The sequence below is a fragment of the Pelmatolapia mariae genome, linkage group LG20 (assembly GCF_036321145.2).
Source record: "Pelmatolapia mariae isolate MD_Pm_ZW linkage group LG20, Pm_UMD_F_2, whole genome shotgun sequence".
NCBI lineage: Eukaryota > Metazoa > Chordata > Actinopteri > Cichliformes > Cichlidae > Pelmatolapia > Pelmatolapia mariae.
Window position 1 is genome coordinate 32,202,462 of NC_086244.1, and position 23,218 is coordinate 32,225,679.

Genomic DNA, 23,218 nt, shown 5'->3' on the forward strand with positions numbered 1-23,218 from the left:
GTGCTGTTGGCTTTCTGTTCATATATGTGTCCTCATCAGGATAGGGATTTGTGTTGGTGTGTGGGGCTGTAGCCTCAAGTTTATATTGTGAAATGGTTATTATAAGACAGTGTACTTCAGGTCATTTTACAGAGTAAGATGAAAGTAATGTTATGAGGAGTATAATGAATTATTTTCTTCTTGGAGTAATTAAATAACTTACTGAATTACCTTTAATAAAAGTGTTACTTTTTTGAGTATTGACCTGACACTGATCTTAACAAAGAGATGAAATACCTCCAGCGTACGCAAACATTTGACCAGACAACATGCAATTAAATTGCACAAATGTAATGTCTTTGATATGCTGCTTAGTGATGGTAGTAACTCTAAATGCAGAGCTAGTGACAACCCAATCGAAAATCGAGAATCAATAAGGAATTGAATTGATAAGTAATATCGATAATGGAATCGGATGTAATTCTTATCAATTCTCATTCCTGCTCACAAATGAGATTGTCTCTTGTCTTCAGTGTTTCGCAAAAGGCACAGCAGACATATCTGGTGAGGTTTCTTCCTCAGGAAAGAATATTAACAGGTCTTATAATGCGGCCCCTTTGTCTATTGATAAGACTGAGAAGGGTCTAACCTTTTGTACAACTTTTATCAGCATATTTTAATGAGAAGGATCTACATGAAAAGTAAAGAGAATCTCTATAGCAGCATGTTCATTTGAACATAGCAGCATTCAAACCATGAACTTTGCTCAGATTTAATCTTTGAACTCACGAACATTTTCTTGGAAAGACACATGACTGCCACCAGAAATCAAGTTGACATTTAAGAGAACAGTAAAGGGAGGGGATCTGTTATGGCTGTAATATCAGTTTAATCATCTTGGATATTATGTTTGAAATGGTGAATCATTAATTGCAGCTGCACATCATGATGTGTAAACACATTTGAACACATTTACAATTCATCAAACATTTTCTAAAGAAAAAAGAGAGAATTTATTTTTGTTCAGTTTTGCATAGTTTTACCCAGTGACTGGTCACTGTGTCTCATCACAAATAAACACTTCATATATTTACAGAAAAGACTATAGTCTGTAGTGAAAATGAGAAACGTATTCAGACAGTCATCTTTAGCCATAAATTTATATCCTTGAACTTCCGAAGAACAAACAAGTAACAAAAAGCAGAGGGAGGGGCAGCCCTGTGCACTCACTGGCCACTTTGTCATTCGCACCTGTCAAACTGATCAATAACACGATTAGCTAATCAGTCATCCAATCATTTAGGTATGCATATGTGATACATTCTTAGTACGTTCATTTAAACACCACAGCCGATGTCCATCACTTTATGACCTCACTGTACCCATCTTCTGATGGCTGTTTGTCACAAGAGCAACAAACAAACATTTCACACCATCTCAATATGGAGTCTTGAACATGAAAGTGAGTTCACACTGACCAGATCTCAATCCAATAGAGCAGGGGTGGCCAACTCTAGGCCTCGAGTGCCGGTGTCCTGTAGGTTGTAGATATGTCCTTGATCCATCACAGCTAATTTAAATGGCTAAATTACCTCCACAACCTGTTTTGAGGTTTCCAGAGACCTGGTAATGAACTAATCATCTGATTCAGGTGTTTCGACCCAGGGTGATATCTAAAACCTCCAGGAGACCAGCTCTCGAGGCCTGGAGTTGGCCACCCCTGCAATAGAGCACCACTGAAATGTGATGTAACAATAGATTCTCAGCTGATGAATCTGTAGCAGCTGTATGGGGCTATCACGTTGACCAAAACTTCTGAGGAGTGTTTCCAGCACACTGTTGAATATATTAAAGCAGTTCTGAAGGCAGGCCGGAAAACAGCCTGATACTAGTAAGGTGTGCGTAATAACAAAATCCCTGTTATCTACACCAACCCAATACTGTCTCTTTCCCTACTGATATGTGCAAAGTTCAGGTTGCAATGACAGACTGAGATTGTGATCATGAATAATAATAAAAACAACTCCCGTCTACTGCATGTAGCTTTAAGAGCGCAGGAGCACGTTTCTGTTATTGTGCGGCTATAGGCATGCTGTTACCACATTCTGAAGACTGTGCATCACGTTCAAAGCTCTTATATCTTTATGGGTTATTCTATATTGCATAGGTTGTTTACAGTTTTTCTCGGTTGCTTTGGTGCTTTTCTCAGATCAGAATGAAAATTCTCAAAGCCATTAGTGCAACCTCAACAACATTTAGACATTTGCGCACATCATAGTAGCAATTTCTCCTTCCTCTGAACAAATTGTAAGTGCTCTTGGACATGTATCAGTTGCTTTTCATACAATTCATACAATTATCATTTGCTTATGTCATGTCAGTCAAAAATGAACTATACTTTTGGATGCTGAATAGTCGTTCCCAATCAAACTAATTGTCTTCATTTCATTGCTTGAGTCATTATATACAAAATTGGTGAATTAGTTTTCAAATGCTGTCAAGCAAATGTTACACTTTTTTTTATTATTATTATTTTTTCCTGGAAATGTCCTGGAAATTGAACAATTTCTCTCAGGTGAACTTCAGCTTTCACTGACAAGGAGGTGTGTGAAGTATTAGTTGTAACCAATGCCAAGCCACTTGTTCACAATCACTCATGGATCAATCCCATGAACCCTCAATTGGCAAGCATATATGAACTGAGCAGGACATAGTGTGTACCATTACTACAATTCTGTGACACAAAAATGGAAGGTCAGCATCGTGGAAGAGGGGTGAGGATGCGGGGGGGACAAAACAGGGGAAGAGGGAGAAGACGCCAAAATCCATGAGCCGATTCCTAATGAAATTAGGGCAACACTTGTTGACCATGTTGTCAATCACGGCCTCACAATGGATGAGGCTGGTCGGAAGGTGCAACCAAATGTTGAAAGAACCACTGGGAATTCAATCATTCAAACATTTCATAGGGACAACAGATATGTATAGTATTGGAAAGTAATCCAACATCTCATAATAGCTCATGTTGAGTGTAGATTACTGTAATTTTACTGTAATCTGCACCACAAAGGATTGAAAGACAACCTCGCAGAGGTGGAAGAGGGCCCCTTTTTACCCCGCAGCAAGAGGAAGCCATTTGTGCAATGGTGACTGCAAACAATGCAATAAAGTTGAAAGAAACCCAAAGCGCAGTCATAGAGGATAACGGTGTATTTGGCAATATTGGATCTGTGTCAATTGCAACAACTGACAGAGTGCTCAAGAGAAAAGAAATGCGCATGAAAGAATTGTACAAAGTGCCATTTGAACAGAACAGTGAAAGAGTGAAGGAGATCCGTCACCAGTATGTACAGGTAAAACATGTCTTCTATGTATACTCCAACGTTCAGAACTGTAAACTGTTTTACTTTGTGTAGTTTCATGCAGTAGACTAGCAATTCTGTATATATACTCACAGAACATACAAAATGCATTATGTTACACAGGAAAAGTTGTTACATTTTCGCTCGCTCTCTCTCTCTAAAGGGAGAGGAACCACTGCACACGTTCATATACGTTGATGAGGCGGGTTTCAATCTGGCCAAAGGCAGAAGGCGTGGAAGAAATCGCATTGGACAGAGAGCAACCACCGATGTCCACCGATAAATGGGCGCCGTCCACCCCAGGGTTGTGTTTGGGGTGTGCTTTATGCAGGATTATTGTCCCTTTGTCGTTTTAACAAACGCTTGTGCCCAAGTTGATTTCCTGATTAGAAGCAAAGAATAAACAGAGAAAATCCTTAAATATGTTGAAATGCTATTTGACACAAACGCACACGATAGCAGATTACAGTTTAAATGAGCAATTTAAAGGAAAGAAAACCAGTGCAGCAAAATATCAATTCACCAGATTTACAGTTCAATAGTTAGAGTGTAAAAATCCCCCCAACAGAACAAAACAAACATAGTGTTCACAACATGCGTACAAGTCTCCCAAGAGCTGTGACTGCACAAAGTGACAATAAGTGTCCGAAATCTCAGTTTACTGGTAACTATGACTAAGCATTTTAATTTTATATTGGGAGAAATGATTGAATGAGCAAAGGAGAGTTTTCGGACACAGAAATAATATTTTGTGATTCACGCTGTCTCCTCTGGTCAGCCAGATCCAACCACCTTCATACATGATCTAAAATGCAACTGAAAAGACTCACATGCAAATCCAGGTAACACAGCTTCAATCCTCCCGCCTCAATCAGAGACAGTGTACCAGCCTACAGTCTGCTAAATTCACCTCTAACTAACTACACCCCTACCCTTCTTTCTTGTCTTTTCTTTTTTCAATTTGCATTTTCACACTTAGTATTTTTCAGCCTGTACTGACTACACTCTCAAGTGAGTGAGTCAGTTTCACAGATGCAGTAGTACAGTACAGAGGAGCTGTAAACAGTTACATGTTCGATGTGGCTACACAAACACAGCAGAAAACCTGCTGCTCAACAAAACACATATTTAAAAAATATGAGATAGATAGATAGATAGATAGATAGATAGATAGATAGATAGATAGATAGATAGATAGATAGATAGATAGATAGATAGATAGATAGATAGATAGATAGATAGATAAAATAATTTACAATAAAAACAAGATTGAAAAAAGCACCATAGACTCATACTGATGACCTTAATATGTAAGGGCAAAATTTTATATACAACAGTAACAAAAGCAGCCAGAAAGTTTGATACAGATATGTCTGTGAGACCTTTTGTCCTGATAGGTGTCTTCACCTGTCAGAAACATGAGAGCTGTTGTACAGTTTTACAGAAACAATAGGAATGATTTTAGGAGTGTATGAGCTCTGCTTCCTCGTGAAAGTGGAGTTGAGCAGTTGCGATAGGCAGAATAAAAGAATTTTCTATCTATCTATCTATCTATCTATCTATCTATCTATCTATCTATCTATCTATATATATCTCTCTATATATAGAGAAAGATATATATATATGGTGCGTACCTCCAGAGACCTGGGCAGGATGGTGAGGCAGTGCTGGATGGCATGATGGACCGATGGAAAGAGACAGGAGCGGGGCAGGCTGTCTGGTATACAACCCTGAGTCTGGAGCTGGGATAAAACTTTCTCTGTAAACATGCAGAGAGAATTAGAAATTACAGAATTTACAGCGTAATTTGAAATATTTACTGATGTTAATCACATGGAAAATGCTTCTACACTCCCATGTATCATTAGAAAGACACAACCTGTCGTGTGTGCACTGATATACAAAAAAAAAAGCTCCTAAAGAAAAAAAAATGTGGCAGCTACATGAAGTTCAACATGAAAGAAAAAGAAGCTTGAAGCAAAGCTCCAGTTAGGAGGGGTTGTGAGAACCTGACCTGTGGAAACAGTAACAGCCAAACCCAAGAGAAACGGAGGGTGTGTGTGTGGGTGTGTGCGTGAATGAGTGTGTGAGAGAGAAATAGAAGATAAGTCACTCTGTGGGAGATACAGTAAGAGCGCATGAAACATGAGGCTGACCTGGGCAAGCTGCCAGAAAAACACCGACACCCTGGATGTCCAAGACTTCTACAACCTGGTGAATACACACACAAACATAGGGATCTTGTGACCATATAAACATTACCAATATCATATAAAAGCACATGTCTACATAGTGTGACAAATACATTTCAATTCTTTTTATCCATTAGATAAGAATTATGCAAAAGCTCTGCGTCAACATGCACACATGTGACGTTAATCGTGTGTTTTTTTTTTATCTCACACGCGATCAGTACGCTGGTCTTTTCTTACATAATCATTTCTTGCTAATATTTTTGATAAGCAAAAAGATATCAGGCTGACAGCTCTTTTTTCCCTCCTGAAGCCTTGAGAAGTTAGTGAATACATGTGTTTGGTGATCCAATTTCTAAAGCTGAATTTATTTTTAGTGATATTGACGTAAAACAACTGACTGAATATTTCTCTAAACTATATTTTCTGTCTTATCTGTGACAAATGTGACAAAACGTTGTAGGTAAAGAAAAGCTTTAGCTTAGTGAGAAAGAAAATGTCATTATTTTGTTCATTCAGCTTCAGTCTGTTGTAGTTTCCATCACATTCTCCACATTTGCTGCCACACAACACTGATCTGTTCCATCACACACAAAAAAAACCTGCAAAAAAACATTTCACTTTACTTTCAAACATGAAGATAAATTTCAGGAACTTAAAAATATTGTCTCAGAAAAATATATCTGGACTCTGTTTGACCTGGAGTCTTGTAGATTTTAATTATCTTGTCATTATTTAGCATCTTATCCATTTACATTAGCATTAGCATTATTCGTAGCATGTTACTGGCTTCTGTAGATTTTATTCAGTAATTTTTTTTTTCTGGGTGATAGTGGAAAGAGAAGTTTTTTTCAGAGAGCAAATAAAAAACCTACAACACTGCCCACTATGACAGTGCCTCAGAGAATAAGTTCCCTTTAGACTGTTTAGAGTAAATATAAATATATCAAACAAATAAATTATTTCTTCCATGTTTAAAGTAACGTAATTTATTCAACATGAAACTTCATAAAAATGCATTGGCTGCATTCATGCTGCACTTCTCTCCTCACCTTGCAAAGTGCCGTCATGGCCACAGAGTCCATAAAGGTAACAGAGCTGAGATCCAGAACCAAGCAGTAGGTGTGCATGTGTGTCTGCACTGGGGGGGAAGAAACCGAAGAAGCAGCGATGTGAACTCCAGCTGAGTTTTCCTTCTGACCATGATTCACCGTCTCCAAGTTGCAAGAGGAAAGAAGTGAAGAGGAAAAGTTACAAGTGAAAAATTCACATTTCAGTGCTTCAAACATGCTTTTGAGATTTTTCTATTTCAACTAGAGGGATCAAATCCAGTGCACAAATCCACACACACACAAGCACATTGCATAATGCATGGGGCTGGCCATGAAACTCAGAGTTACACTCACTGGACATTTTCACCGATTCAGTTTCTGGAAACATTACTCTGAGATTTTGGTCCCACGCTGACATGCCAGCATCACACAGTGGCTGCAGATTTGTCGGCTGCACATCCTTCATGTGAATCTCAAATTTCACCACATCCAAACGGTGCGCTATGGGATCTGGTGACCATGGAGATCATTTGAATACAGTGAACTGTTGATACAAGGTAGGATGGAGCCAAGTTTTCATGTTGTTTACACCAAATCCTGACCCTCCCAGCTGAACGTTGCAGCAGAAATCAAAACTCATCAGATGAGGGTACATTTTTCCAATTTTCTACTGTCCAGTTTTGCCAAATTGCAGCTTCAGTTTTTTGTCTTTATTTGACAGGAGTGGTACTCAGTGTGGGTCCTGTGGTGCTGCAGTTCGTTTGCTTCGACATTTGTGTTCAGAGATGCTCTTCATGGTTGTAATCTGTGATTATTTGATTTACTGTCACTTTTCTGTTACCATGTCTACCATGTCTAGTCATTTTCCTCTGACCTCTGACATGAAAAGGGCATTTTTCCTTCAGAACTGCTGCTCACAGGATATTTTCTCTCTTTCATCCTGTTCTTTGCAAACTGTAGAGATGGTGATGTGGGAAAATCGCAGTAGATCAGCAGTTTGTGAAATACTCAGTCCAGCCCATCTTTCTCATCCTACATTCAAAGTCACCTAGATCACCTGTCTCTGAGCTACTGCTATGTGATTGGCTGATTAGAGTTTTATGTTAAAAAACAGTTAAACATGTGTAACAAAGTTTATGCCTACTTACTAACTTACAAAGAGATAGAGAAAATAACCATTCATAAGGATTCATTCATTCTTCTTATCAAAGAAGCATATCTCTAACTCATAAGTTTTTTTAGTTGTTTTTGTTTTACTGTCACAGACTGTCTATAAACTCTGTTTACAGAGTTGCACTATGGGGAAAATAAATCCCCATAATGGCAACTAAATGAAAGTATAGACTTAATATTTGATTATCATTAGGTTGAAGATTCAAGATTAATAGTTACATATCAGGACAGAGCTCTAGGAGATCAATGTGTGCGTGCATACGTGTGTGTGTGTGTGTGTGTGTGTGTGTGTGTGTGTGTGTGTGTGTGTGTGTGTACGGGTTCGTACTATCCTGGTGGGGACCAAAATCTGACTTTTACTATCCTGGTGGGGACTTTCTGCACCGTGGGGACCAAAATCCAGGTCCCCTCGGGGTTGAAAGCAATTTTCACACTCAAAATGCGGTTTTACTGTCAGGGTTACAATTAGGTTATGGTTAGGTTTATGGTAAGGGTTAGGGTTAGGCATTCATTTTTAATGGTTAGGGTTAGGGTAAGGGGCTAGGGAAAGCATTATGTCAATGGGATGTCCCCACGAGGATAGCAAACCAGACATGTGTGTGTGTGTGTGTGTGTGTGTGTGTGTGTGTGTGTGTGTGTGTTTTGGCACCTGTCTGATCTTTGTGAACACCAGTTCAGCGTTGGCAAAGTAAAGTGGACTTGAACATGTGAGTATCGTCACACCTGGAATTTGCTTCGCCTGTTAAGAAAAACAGACATGCATTTAACAGTGGACAGCATCCACAGTGTAACAGGTAACTGTAGTGACACACGAGCAGTGCTTACAGCAAAAGTCTGGTGCACTCACTTTAAGGGACATTAGAAAAACAGATGTGCGCGGTATGATAGGGTAACACCTGTGACATCTCCTCTGTTCATTAAAAAATGATGCTACTAGATATTGATGAAGGTATTTGTATATGTTCTCTATTTTGCTGTTATATTTTGCCTTTTTCAGCAGATGTATGGACAGACTTAATATTCAATATTATTACCATTAAATATCTATACACATAAAGACTTAAATTCTTCTTCATTTTAGGGTCAAACTGTTTAAGTCTATATAGCTATAGAAAAAAGGCTGTTTCTTATTGCTTAAATAAAACATGACCCTGAGACTTAACTGCTAACCGCTAAGTTAAAGAGTAAGAAAATGGCTGTTTGTATTTAGACTTTAGAGACATGGGTTCTTTAATGTCAGCTAATCTGGATCTTTTGTTGGGGAATCAGTGATTCATGGAGGGTCTTCTACAGGGAATTCCACTGTATACAGTACCACAGCATCTATGATGTAAGATGAAGAATATACACAGAGGGGAGATGTGCAGCAGCCACCAGAGTAACAGACTGAGGAGAGAATCGAGTGGAGGGAACAGAGAGTGAGAAGTTGAGAGGAAGTCACTGATGCTCTGTGCCCAGACAGATTGCCTTGGGTTGCAGTTTGGTATTTTGATGTGTGACAGATGGTAGGTTTCAGCCTGGGGTATATTTTTAGTAGGTTTTGGCTCTGTGACAGTTTTACTTAATAAAATCTGACCTGAGGAAGAAAACGTGGTTTGTTATTGGGTGTCAGTTTACACGGTGGGGGGTTTAGTACTTTATATCATCAACATAAACAACGGAAATTCTGTTTGATGAGGGCAAAGGGATTTAATAGCTGTGATGCATGCATACACAGCTACTGAAATATTCCAGCTTAAATATGTCTACGTATTTCCTAAAGGCTTTTCCATTATGTCAAAAAAAATCTACAAAAAGTCTTTCACGCTGACAGTGATGTTGCTGTGTTTATGCTAATTTGCACACCAGCCGCTGTCTGAAAGATTGATGTGCAGATACAAAACAAGCTGTGGAGAATTCATAATTGACTGACTTTCATACTGATACCACTTTACATACGCTAGCTCACAGGCTGCAGCCAGCCAGGATCATCAGGAGTCATGTAATGTCAGCGTGATTCATCTCTGCCAATCAATAAATCGTTGTAGCTCTTCGCATATTAATAGCCCATGACCCAATTATGAACGACTGGATTATTAACCCTCATCCTACAGACATATTTTAAACATCTGGACACGAGGAATACTTCGCTTAAGGAGCAAATATAAAGGGTGTGTAAAACTGAACCTGATCATGGAAATGGGCTTAAATCACAGAAAGATGCTGAAGGAGGAGAAACCCCAAATAAAAGTGTAATAAGAAGTCTGAAGAGAGTTTAAATTCAGTCAGTTCTGCAGCTGTATATTGAAATCTCATTTATACTCTGACCTTATAAGAATTTCAAAGAATCTCTTCTTTAGATCAACGACAGTCATGTTCTCAACGTTTATAGTCGCTTGGAAAAGACTTCAAAGCTAAAACTGTAACAAAACAGAACAGGGACAGTACTGGGGTTGTGTTTTAATGATTTTCGGATTATTTCTTCTTTTTGTTGTTGTGAGATGGATTTATATTTTTCTGAAGTTTACCTCAAGGTAGAGCTCCACATCTCTGTAACAGTCTGTACCAGGAATGTGACCCAAAACAACAGTGGTGGAGCTGGAAGATGAGGACAAGATGAAAAGCGTGAGCGAGACAGAGGGGAATACTGATGAGTCCTGAGGGGGGAGAGAAACAGACAGTCGAACCTTTTAAACCATATAAAAGTATGTGAAGCAATGACTTTGTGAAAACATAATAAATGTTGGGAGGGACTTCTGGAATTTCACTCCAAAATAAATACAGTGATGATTTTTTTTCTTTTGGTCCAAAATGCTCCATGTAAGGTTTGTAAAATCACATTCACTGACTGTTGTGTCCTGTAAAGGAGTGTGACCAGAGAGAAGACGACGGCCACAGCCAGACCCAGATCCAGGTTAAAAATGAAGGTGGAAGTCAGTGACACTATCCACACGAGCTAAAGGAACGCAGGGAGAGGAGAGGGAAAATTCCTGGATCAGTCCCGGAATGGTGTTTGTAGCTGTGTCTATGCTATGATTAATGATGTGTGTGTGCCAAGCCCACCAGGTCTAATCTGTCAGATTTCCAGAGCAGACGCACATCTCTGAACTGAGCCAGTATGCCCTGAAGGTTCACCACGATAATCACTGCCAGCACTGCCTGGTACACACAGCAAACCATTACCCAACATTGGCTTAGACACGTGAATCACCCTGGCGATCGTTTCCATGCTTTAGGGAAAGTAAAGGTGTCTGCAGAACTGCAAACACAAACTTCTGCGGCATTTGTTTCCATTACAAAAACAGTGGATTGCTTTGTTGTCTCATTCTCTTAGCGTTACGAGACATTGACTCACCTCATTTCATGTCCTGTAATCACGTGTAAACTTGCCAGAAAGAAGTTCTTACTTATCATCAAAAAAATACTAAAAACTTTAAATATTTCATTTCTTTGTTGCTGTCTGGAAAATGTGACTGCCATGGGTGAGAGTCTGGTGATTTGAACTCTAGCTGTAATAACTTGTATAATAAACATTAATAACACCTGTTATGTTAGATTCGCTTTACCTTTGGCAGTTGCTCAAAGAGATAACCAATCTCCAACAAGACTGTCAGCATCAACAGAGCTGACACCAGACCAGCCATCTAAGAATATGAACAAAAGAACACCGCAAACAAAGAAGAAAATGACTTACAGCACGTTATGAGACTCATAAAGTTTTAGTAGGTGCTATTTTAGCCTGATTAAAAATGTGTTTAGCTGAAGGGAGCTGGACTTCTGAAATATATAACTGACCTGTGTTTTGACGCCGATGCTTTCCTGGACCGTGCTGCGAGAAAAGGAGCAGCTGACAGCAAAGCACTGAAACATCCCTCCAATGGTGTTACACAGACCCAGGGCCAGCAGGTCCTGAGGCAGGGACATACAGCTGAGTCCACATCTTTAAATGGCTAAATGACTAGCTACATCACATTTATCACTTATATTTGATTTCTACATGTTCTGTATCTACAGTACATCACCCAACCAGACCCTACTCTTCATGTTTGCCCTGCACTGGGATGCACGGGCAGAAAACTCTGACTTACTCTCAGTCATCTCTACAGCAGATTTAACAATGAGGCTCAAAAAGGAAGTAGTTGCAGTGAATGGTTCAAAGAAGATTATGCCTTCAAAAAAAGAGTTTGAAGAGAACCAAAGCTTGCCTCATCACTGAGGTTAAGCAAGTGTGCCTACATTTGCAGAAATCAGGGGACACCACTTTAATCTCCAGAAGGCACTGGAAGTGCAGTTTCATTAAAACACCTTTAATTACCTTTACTTCTCTCAGTTTCTCTGCACAATATTGAAATAAATAACATAGTATGTATTTTCTGATCTGAGTTAAACTGTTATTGGGGTGAATGTACCTGACTCGGGTCCACACAGTAGCCATGTTTGTTGGCAAACACTGAGCCCATGGCTGAGAGGAAGCTGAAGCCAATCAAAGCCAAGGACAGAGCTGGAATGAAAAGCTCTCTGGACTGAGACAAGGAGGGAAGAGCTGGGGGAGACAGGCTGGAGAGGAGCAGGAGGAGGAGGAGAGGTTCTTTGACTCAGTGACTAAGATATTATTAAAAGGAAAGAAATTATAATATACAGTATTATAAAGAATTATGACTACCTTGTGAATTATTCATCATAACACAGCATTTTCTTAAAGCTATCAGGTACAGTGTGACAAAGCTAGCAGCACATTTGATATATGACAACAAAAGCATGAAGAACTGATACTTTTCTTCTCATAGAAATATTTGTGAGCTACAGTTTAGATGTTATGTGTCATTTTCTTTGCATAATATTGCTTTAAAGCTAATAGGTAAATAAAAGCAGTATAATGTCTTTTTCTGTCATAAATCTACTTGACTCACTTTGAGTTAGAGAGAATTACATTTTTCTGGAGTCACATTAAAATGATTCATTTCAGACCATTTTTCTAAAAGGATTTTTCAGAGTCTTTTTGTTGCTTTTGTGTTGGAGGGAATATTACATTTGACAGTTAGAAGTTAGCATTTCCAGCTTGACAATCATTGACAATCGTGACTATTTGATTTAAAAAAAGAAAAGAAAAAAAAGAAAAAAGAAAAAGCAAATCTAAATGACTAAAGCAAACAAATAATAACCCAGTTCTACTGACCCACTGGGTATGTGTCCCACCACCTGGACTCTGTGCTGTCCAGCCAGATCCATCTGTACTGACAGGAGGGTGCTGAGAACAATCTATGAGAGAAAAGCGGTGGAAGTGACATTTTCTGCACTGAATGTTCACTTTGGAAAAGAAGAATATAAAGTAATCTGCATCCTAATATCACATAAATCGGTCAGTTCAAGTACACATTGACATAAACAGATATATGATCAGAGACTCATCTATTAATAAATGAGTCTGATAAAACTAGCTTTTGTCTTAAAGCTTCCCCCCCACGATATACTACAAAACCTACAATTGTATATAACTGAAAACATGAAGCATAAAAAACAGATCAAATGTCCAGAGTTCTTTTGCATGCAGTACATTTTTTACCTCTCTCGCTCTCTTTTTTTGTTATAAAATTAAATAGCTGTGTAATTACACAGCTGTAATTACATTAAAAAATGTTACAGTAATCCTAAATTGAAATCTTTAAATTACTTGAAGAACTGAGAAGCAGTAAAAACAAACAAATTCAATTCTTATCAACACATCAGACAAGAGAATGATGATTAACCAGTGTCCAGGTGCACATATTTGCTGTATGTGGAGAATCGTGGCTTTGGAGATTAAAAACAGATTATTATATAATTATGAGTCATTCATCAGTTCATCACCGTGGCATCTGTCCATCTGGGTGCATCTTATGGACATGAGTCTACTGTTTGTGTGTTTGTGTGTGTATGTGTGCGTGTGTGTGTGTCTGTGTGTGTGTCACCAGTATAAGCTCCCATGGTATGGCGACAGGCAGTTTGTTCTTAAAGCGCTCATTCAGCAGTTTGCCTCCGATGAGCATCACCAAAGAAACCGAAGAGACTAACAGAGTTCCTGTTACAGCATTGGTCACTCCATACAGAACATCTATGAAAGTCTGCAAGACACACACACGCACACAGTTATCCCATGATTTGCGAGATTCAGGAGAAACGCTTCCTCTCTGAAGGTGGAACCAAAACGGCTCACATTCATTGAAGTGGCTGACTAGCACTACTGTGAAAATGGAAAATGTTGCATCAAACCTTCCAGCTGCACTTTCAAATTATAGAACCTGCTTTAATAACACAGCAGGAAACTGCATTTCCTCTTACGGCCACCTGAGGTAGCTCCAAAAGAATATACTCACATGTCGAAATGCCCAACTAAATGGTTTTCACATTTTCAGATTCATGTGCTCTAGTGCACATCAAACCTTACAGTTCAGTGGCTCTGGAGGAAATCAACCACCTGCAAAGTGCTGATAAAACACCCTGACACTTAAGAAGTGCAATACTGTCAGTGTAGAGGTGACATGATGTGTCTTTGAAGGAGTTTAATTTGCACCACGTAGTGCCAAAGAAAAAGAAAGTAATTTACGGCAGTTAGGAGGTATCATTAGATTATTTCTATATTCCTGATAAAAAAAAAGGTCACAGTGAGTTTTTTTTTTTATTTACATGATAATCTAGAAACAGAGATGATGCTTTCCACTGTTTCTTGTTTCTGGGCTTACTTATTTCAGCTCAAAGGTGGCATGCCTGAATGTGTGCATGATAGTGCAGATGTTTCAACTGACCCTAGGTGAAGCCAGCAGTCCAGTATGTTTCTGTACTGGTGCTCCTGTCATTAGCGGCAGCTGTACGATGATCATGTGCAGGCCGGCTGCTGTGGTGTAGGCTCTGATTACAGGATCCGACAGCCAGCGGCACACAACACCTCCCCGCAGCAGGTACAAAAGGAGCTAAAGACACACAAACGCAGACACAAGAAGGTTTAGTATTTCCATTTTGACTGAGTGCCACTCTAGTCTTAATTAATTAAAAATAAATGAATGGTAGTTTACAAAATATCAGAATCACAATTCTGGATGTGTGTGTGTGTGTATGTGTGTGTTTGTGCGTACTTGTATTAGGCCACAAAGGAAGGTGACTTGCACCGTTACGTTTACTTTGGCTGCTTCAACAGCTGCTTCATCACCGTCGCTAAGCAACTCCACATTAGCTGTCATAGTCCCAATCATGATGGACAGGACGGCAAAGGTACCTGTCACACACACACACACACACACACACACACACACACACACACACACACACACACACACACACACACACACACACACACACACACACAGAGCAGCAGAACTACTTTACTCTTTCCTGAAGTATCCTTAGTTACTGTATTAGGCTTTAATTTCACAAGTAACACGATTGAATAAGAAAAATATTTTTTAAACGATTAAATTATTTTTTTGCAACACAAAAAATTCCTAAGAGATTTTCAGAGGCGCTCATGGAAACGTCACTGTATGGAATGACTGTAGGGGAAATCCAGAAAAGCGTCAAATGTAAGAATCACCAATGGAGAGGTGTCTGGAAGTGCCAAAGATGAAGTAGACGATCAGAGGATAAAGAGAAGTGTACAGACCAAATGCTGGAGGAATTCCTGCCAACATGGCATTGGCCATACCTGGAAAAGAATAAAGGAGGCGGCTGTGTATATCATTGTTGAATAAATCTGTGGATAACATAGGTGCCAATTTTCACATTTACACTCATTCTAAACCATTCAGCAAATTTGAATGAAACTGGGTTCATATGAAGTCTGATATGAACTTGAAATTATAAATCTTAGCTCAGTTTGACACTTTGTCCTTAACATCAAACTTGATCTTCCTACTAGGAGGAAGTCTGTAATGCTTCAACGCAACGTTATATGTTTTTAAATTATTTTCTTTCACAATGTGCTGTGACCTCTAGAATTGGCAGTTGCAGTTTCCATTTTTAAATAATTAAAACGTGTGGCCAGGCTTACATATTTATCCAATGAAAGCAATGTTTCTCTGCATCACAACCTCCCACCTACACACTACACCTTAACCTTACAGGCTGTAAAATGCAGAAACTTAAATATGATTGTGAATTAGCTATTTTAGATGTTATATTTGGATTCAGCATATTAAAATGCACAAGAAAGAAACAGCTCACTTAAGTGCTTAAATTAAGGTTAGGGCCACAAAGTTGCCACAAAGATCTACGTGAAAGTTTGATGGATTTAATAATTTATTGTTGGTTAAAGATTATTATAGTTCTTTAGTCTTTATCAATCAAAGTCATATTGTAAATCTTAATGAGATAAAGTAAAAAAAAAAGGAAGCCTTTATAGATTTGTGAGTGAAGGTATTGTGGCAGATTGTAGTTCAGACTCTTTTATGACTTTTATGAAACTCTTATCTGTTGCTGTAGCCTCACCCTGTGGTAGATGCATGATCCCAACGCTGATGCCAGACACCAGATCTCCGATGGCGTTGTGTCTGACGGAGTAATGAGGGAGCCATGACAGGACGGGAATAACCTCCAGCACGAAGCTTTTTATCCTGGAACCAGAACACCTGGAGGAAAACACGCACAAGCTATCAGCTATAGAGCCTCAGATAGACACGGCTGGGTCAAATGCAGTAAGGCCAAAAAATATTATCCTTTGACTCACCAACATTGTGACTTTACCCTCTCCGAAAGTGACAGAGACTTCTTTTCTAGCCTCTGCCCGAGGAGATCCAGCTGTGCTTCGTCCAGGGCGTCTGCGAGAACAAGCTGCCTGGAGCGTGGACGGTCATTTTGCTCAACGTTGTCCATCTGAAATAACTGTGGAAGATTACTGAGAGCACAGTGAAGTTTCATTCTGCCTGTGTTTGAACACTGTGTGTTTGTTTAATGTGCCTCGCTGACCTGTTTTCATGTGTGCCAAATCTGTGAATAAAGTCACATGACAAAAGCAAAAAGAAGCACTTCTTCAGGAAAACTTAAACAAATTAAAGCAGTGAATGAAAAAAGACTTACTTAATCTCTATCAGCAAGAAGCCGCATTATTACAAAGAGATCACTTGGGTGATAGTGAGAGTCTGCATGTATTAGGGTAACGCACACACACACACACGCTTTCACACGCTTTCACATGTGAGTCATGGAAAGTGGAAAAGAGCCTTGAACTCTGGACATTACAGTTAGTTTACAGCCCCTTTCTCCTCCCATTCACCAGCTCATTCAGTACCTCTGAATGCCTCTATTATTCCAGCTCAGCCTCCACAGACTCACGTGTGTGTGTTTGTGTGTGTGTGTGAGAGAGAGAGAGGGAGAGAGAGAGAACAGGGTGAGAAAGGTATTCAGGGATAAGGTGATAGAGAGTAAATGAGACTCTACCTGAGGTCTATCTGTATGAAACAGAAGCCATTAAAACAGAGAAAGCTGATAAAACAGAGCAACTAGAGTGATAGTAAAGTTGTTTTTATTTCATAAATATACATATATATATATCTAAAACAGGAAAGTTAGTAAATCGCTGTGGAGCTGAAAACCAGAGGAATGAACTCACACCCTTAGAAACTATTTTTTTAAATAAATTTCAAAACATCAAATAAATAAAATCCAGCTCTCGAAAAGCAATGAACACAGATCGAATTGTCTTATCCTATTGTGCCAAAAAAAATCCCTCACCCATCACTCTTACTTTGAAAATAAAATATCACATTTCACTAATACAATAATATACTCAAGAAAGGCAGATTTGAACTATCAGTAGGAACACGCAGCTCTGCGTCTTCAGTAGTGTATCTGTTTCAAAAGCAATAAGAGGTTTTTGACACGCTCGGCACGCCAGCGAGGAGACTGGTGCAGCGGCAGCTCGAAGAAGGAGAAAGTGAAGCTCCGAGAGAAACTGAGGTCAGTGACGGGGTGAAGCGGTGGGAGACGGGGGGCACGAGGAAGCCGACACTGAGGCAACACCCTCCGCCTCAACTGCAAATCTTTAGCTGCTCCACCTGTGCAGGAAGATGTTCTGGTTAGAGCAGGGACAGTAGTGATTAAAACACAGACAGTTAAAGGACAATATTAAATATATAATATGAAATATTTTATATCACAATAATATTAACAGGAGATACATGTTAAATGAGTCAGATTAACTGATAACTGATGCCTCTGTTCCTCTTCTTACAATGTAACTCAAAGCTAGGCTAACATGATTTTTACCTGCATTCACTCTATTTATGTGCTTTGTATAATGTAACATGTCAAAGTATTTTTATAAGACGCACAATGTAGCACTAAAGTTATCATAGTTAATAACAAGGAAACATAATAATTAATAATAATTAATGTGTTACATGTGATAACACTGGGTGTGTAGTTACCACACAAAGATCCATTTAGCATCAATAATTAATCATGAAAAACATTTTTTTTAAATAATCTGTCTGCTGCCAACTTTTTCTTTGTATCGTAAAGCATAATTACAGTATACTAAAGTGTGTGAGTGATCTTATTTGAATTCTTTTTAAATTTTACAGGCTCCATTAAATTAACTATCAGCTTTTAGGTATCAATCACTACCAAGTGTTCCTGCAGGGACCTTATGTGTGTAGCTGGACTCATTAGACTTTAAGTAATATTGTCATCTGGTTTTAATTTGGTAATGGCTGTCCCTTTTTGCAGTCGTACCTGCGCTGTTTTGCGTGACTGCCACAGGTGGAATTTGAGAGTTAAAACTTGAGCCTGAGCTGTCTTCTTGTCTCCTGCTATGATATGGGGTAGCTGATGGTATTTGCTCGGGAACAGGAGAGGCTGGGGGTGGAGGTGGAGAGGGTCGTGGAGTAAGTATTTTGGGAATTGAGTCAAAGGAGGACTCAGACAGAGCCAGCCCTCCCCAAGGAGTCATGGTGGCGTCTGAGAGGAAGATGGAGGAGGGTCCTGGATGAGGGTGAGTGTCAGAGGAGAAAGAAGTCTTCTGCTGTCTGTTACGCTTTCTGCGACTGGACTGGTGGGGGTGCCGGAGACCTGGAGAGGAGTGGGTTGGCTTGGCTGTAAACAAAAATAGTGGAGATGGTAAGAGAAACTTTTGTTTTGTCAATAAACTTTTTCTAATTGGAACTGATGCACTAACAAGAACTGATTTGATTTCCCTAATATAATTTTTCCATAACTTTCATATTTTGATGAAATCTTTCCCATTGCTTATCACTGACGTCGCCTTGATTTGTTGGAAAAAAGTATGGAAAGTCTAATCTTGAAAACTTATTTCTTAAATGCTGAAATTTCTATAGCACATTGAAAAGGACAGTGTTCAACAAAGTGCATTTGTTGACCAGTGTCAGAATATTGTCATGTGGTGAGAACCTTCAGTACATGTCTATAAAGAGGTGACACAATTTGAGTTGGATTTATGCTACATGAAAGTTTCTGCTTGTATGATTTCATCACTTTTAGCATTTTGTTCTTGGAGAGCTTGCACTGTCAAAAGGGCAACTCTGCCACAGAAATAACCACATTGCACAAAATAAAACACTCATTAATTATAATAGTTGTGATTTAGATCATTTTGTCTAACTCTTCAGTAATATAGTCCTTGAATCTCATTGATTACCTGTTGATTTAGTCCCAGATGAACCAATGGAAGGCAGGCGGTCAGGTGACATTACCAGTCCAGGAGCCTGAGAGCAAATATACATTTTCTTTAATCTTTGTAGCTGTAGGGATCACACTACGTCTATCTGCAAGGCAGTCCACTTTTTGAGAAAGAAACAGTTGCTGGATGGAATTCCCTTCATACCATACTTTTGGATTTGGGTTAAGACAAAAGATAAACATTGTTAAGACTAATAGACATGTTAACACCAAATTTATTCAGGACTGTGCAAAGCTTTCCTCCCAGCCCCCATTTCTTTATATTTGTTAGGGAATTAAGAAGGATTTGCAGTGATTTGTTGAAATGTGCAAACTACAAGCCAAAAACTGTTTGTACAATTCGAATAAGGATGAAAGTCAATATTTTGTAAGACTACCTTTATTCTTCAGTACAGTCTCTCTTAGGCAAGCTTTATTCTAATCTGTTTAAGCAGTCTCCAGGTACACGTGGCCAGGCTTTTTGAAGGACATTCAAAGCTCTTCTTTGGACGTTGGCTGCTTTTTGTTCCGTTCTCTGTCAAGATGATCCCACACTGCTTCAGTAATGTTGAAGTCTAACATGATGGAAGCTCTACCAGGTTTTACAGATGGCTGTAGAGACTCACTGTTGTTCGTGTTGATGATGATTTGAACCAAAACTTTCAAATTGAGATTCATTCCTAAGGCCTGTTGTGACTGATTTTAAGTCCAATCCTTTTGTAATTTGTCATATGTCCAGGGGTGTGGATAAGTGGTCCGCAGGTGCGCATGCGCTGTCAAAATAAAAGACGCGTACCAGATAAGAAGTTGCAACGCGTGTTTGCGTACATAAGATTTTCTGGAGGAGGACAGACATTTTTTTAGAACTCTTAAAGATGTCGAAGAAGCAAGCTCCTTTAAGCAATTACTTTGGTGTTCCTCCACCTCCAAGGAAATGTCAGAAGGAGTCCGAACCGCAAAAGAAGCGCGTGTTCTCGGAAAAGTGGTTGCAGGAGGTGAGCTGGCTTCAAACAAATTATGAACGCACAGAGATGTGAAAATCCCACTCTAGCGGACAAAAACAGTGCCTTTTATATGTACGCAAACGCGAGTTGCAACTTCTTATCTGGTGCGCGTCTTTTATTTTGACAGCGCGTGCGCACCTGCGGACCACTTCTGTGCACCCTTGCATATGTCAGCCTTTTCTCCCTGTTTCCCTTCTTCTGAATGGCTTCTTGACAGCCACCCTTCACTGAGACCCTGCGGTGGCCCTTCAGTGAACAGTAGATGGATCAGCTGAAGGGCCAGATGCATCTCTCAGGTCTTGTGTCAGGTATTTGCTGGATTTTTACCCCCTATTTCTTGGGGACATGACTTTCACATACTGTTTGTCTGCTGTAGCTTCCCCCCCACCCGGCCTACCATTACTTCTGTCGTCCTTCACTTGTCCACTTCCTTCAAATGAAGGAAAAAGCACCGAATCACAAAAATAGTTTTCCTCAAGATGCTTAAAGAGCCCTGAGTATTTGAGAGAAAAGCCCAAGAATCAAATTACTCTCTAAAAGCAAGCACTTTGTAACTGTGAGAAGGAAAAACAGGCAAAGTTTAACAACATCTTGCAGTGGTATATAAATAGGTGGGAAATAAAAAGAAGTGAGAGAAGAGTGCTGTGCAAGTCCTGTAGCAATCTGGGCCTACGGGATCATAATTAAGGAATGGTTCAGGGTCACCTGCACTAACTATAAACTCTTTTTAGCTTATAGTTAGTGCAGTTGAGCTGTATATAAGGTGTAGTGTCTGGCTTAAAATTAAGGCAGACAGTTTAATTTATATCCAACACACACACATGTAACCGCGTTATCTTTGACTAAAGAAATATGAAAAATTATGCGCTTCTGTCACAGGCTACTAGTAATAAAGTGCCTAAAGACAGAACAAATTTACAAGAATGTGTTAGCTCGCTTGGAAGGAAAAAATATAAAGTAATCATTACTTTTGCATGGTGCTGTACAGAGATAATATTTTAGTATCACCCATTAAAGTCAACATCAGAAACAGCGATGAAAAGTCAGGAGAGAGAGTGTGTACCTCTCTGATAGACGTAAAATACTCCTCCTGCAATCAGCCAGACACTGATACAAGGTCAGTGGGTCAGAAGACTCACTGATTAATTGATAATTTTTATCAATTATTTCCACTCTCCTGCTTGAAAACCACAGGTGAAAAACTAAACAAACAAAAAGGTTTTCATAAAGTGTAAAATTTGGAACATTTCAATATTTTTTTTTGTTGTTGTTGTTGTTTTTTTTACCCCTGTATTATCCTACAATCCCGCCTCTCTCGCTCCTCAAACAACAAAAACCAGCAGCAAGAAGCCGCCCACTACCTTCACCATGCAAGCACTCATGCGCTCACTTACCCTAGCCCCTCATCTTTTCTTCCTTCCTAACTGACAGTCGTGGTCACAAAGAGAGCTATGGGAAATGGTGCAAGAAGCTGTCTTCCCCATTCTCTTCAGGTCCCTCTTCTTCAACACCCTCCCTCTCTTTTACTCACCGTTTCCTCCTTCCTCTCTCTCCCTTCTTCTTTCATTGTGAGTGGCAGGCAGTGAGATGGGAGGTCAACAGAAAGCAATATGAGACAAGACTGAAATATTAAAATATTCATGGACACCTGCAGTCGGCCCCTCCATGTGCCCCAACCTGCACACAGCCGTCCAAGTGTGTACACATCCAGATATGTGCACACACTGGAATCTAATTTAGCTAATGTCAGTAATCCCAGCGTTTAGACCATGTGTCAAGTAACCAGTAATCATCACAGAGTCCTGTTTCCATTACTTCTGAGGACATTACATGGACTTGCCATAATTTATTGGAAGTCTAATAATAAACTAGGAATTCACCTTTAAATGTAGTAATCTAATAATAATATTAGGAGGACTTGCTTTTCACCCTCCCCCTGTCCCCACATGTGACTGACTTTATTATGTCCCCACAACATGAGGAATACAAGCAAACACACACACACACACACACACACAGTACAGGTGGGCACTTCATCTGTGTTCATAGTTAAATTCCAACCAGGTGACAGTGAATCAACACACACTTAAGCACACACTCTTTTGTACTTTTTGACATTTAACATGCCTGAGGTGAATATTCTCTTTGGCATCTTCCACAGCTACATTTGCATGCCAGACACACACACACACACACACTCACAGTCGCATATCAACGTGCCACTTAAGCAGTATTAGCATCTCATCTCAAAGCACTACATTTGCATTTTATAAACAAATACACAAATATACACAGTATAGGCAGGAGTGGTTATATAAATCCTCGCTTTCAGCCAATAACACACAGCATACTGACACTATGAACTGACTCAAACTACAATTACTTTTTTAAACCCTCATGGTTTCTGCGTGACAAAGTGGGAGCCTCTGCTGCAGATTAGTCAGGTCTCAGAGGAGATTCCTGGGACTTCTAATCTCAAATAATTGGTCCTGTGACAATTATTTTGACAGTTTGCATTTTTATGTCTAGCTTTAAGCCCATCACAATGTTAGACAGACACATTTTGGGAACATAAACCAATCTGAATTTAAGTACCTTGCTTGAGGACAAATCTTGGGAGTAGGTGACGTGAGGTGATAGCCTAGTTTACACTACAAATTTCTGTTTTGAGGTTTTTACTGTGTGGAGAAATGAAGTCCCAAGACTCTTCATCTAAAAACAAAAAGGCCTTTATTTCCTGGCTGGATGAGATGCACCATACTGTATTAAAAATAACTCCAGTCACTTCAGCCATCTTTGTGCAGCTTGGTACTATTCCCTAAAGTAGGCCACAG

The 23,218-nt window shown here is 39.4% G+C and overlaps 2 protein-coding genes across 2 annotated transcripts; both read right to left on the reverse strand.

The window, feature by feature from the left end:
* Positions 1 to 2,592: 2,592 nt before the first annotated feature.
* LOC134618288 (prestin-like) lies at positions 2,593 to 16,893 on the reverse strand. Its single transcript, XM_063463630.1, has 19 exons — positions 16,783 to 16,893; positions 16,433 to 16,578; positions 16,195 to 16,334; positions 15,302 to 15,412; positions 14,847 to 14,986; positions 14,520 to 14,684; positions 13,686 to 13,838; positions 12,914 to 12,996; positions 12,147 to 12,294; positions 11,533 to 11,646; positions 11,304 to 11,381; positions 10,801 to 10,896; positions 10,587 to 10,693; positions 10,266 to 10,335; positions 8,408 to 8,497; positions 6,586 to 6,747; positions 5,498 to 5,552; positions 4,976 to 5,100; positions 2,593 to 3,723 (listed from the first exon to the last, which is right to left on the reverse strand). The coding sequence occupies exons 2-19, from the start codon at positions 16,576 to 16,578 to the stop codon at positions 3,694 to 3,696; spliced, it is 2,013 nt and encodes a 670-aa protein (XP_063319700.1). The 5' UTR covers positions 16,783 to 16,893; the 3' UTR covers positions 2,593 to 3,693.
* Positions 16,894 to 17,541: 648 nt separating this feature from the next.
* On the reverse strand, positions 17,542 to 19,832 carry LOC134619288 (AF4/FMR2 family member 1). The gene is made up of 4 exons (XM_063465055.1): positions 19,779 to 19,832; positions 19,361 to 19,427; positions 18,439 to 18,798; positions 17,542 to 17,759 (listed from the first exon to the last, which is right to left on the reverse strand). Exons 2-4 carry the CDS (start codon positions 19,410 to 19,412, stop codon positions 17,542 to 17,544), a joined length of 630 nt encoding a protein of 209 aa, XP_063321125.1. The 5' UTR covers positions 19,413 to 19,427; positions 19,779 to 19,832.
* Positions 19,833 to 23,218: the final 3,386 nt, after the last annotated feature.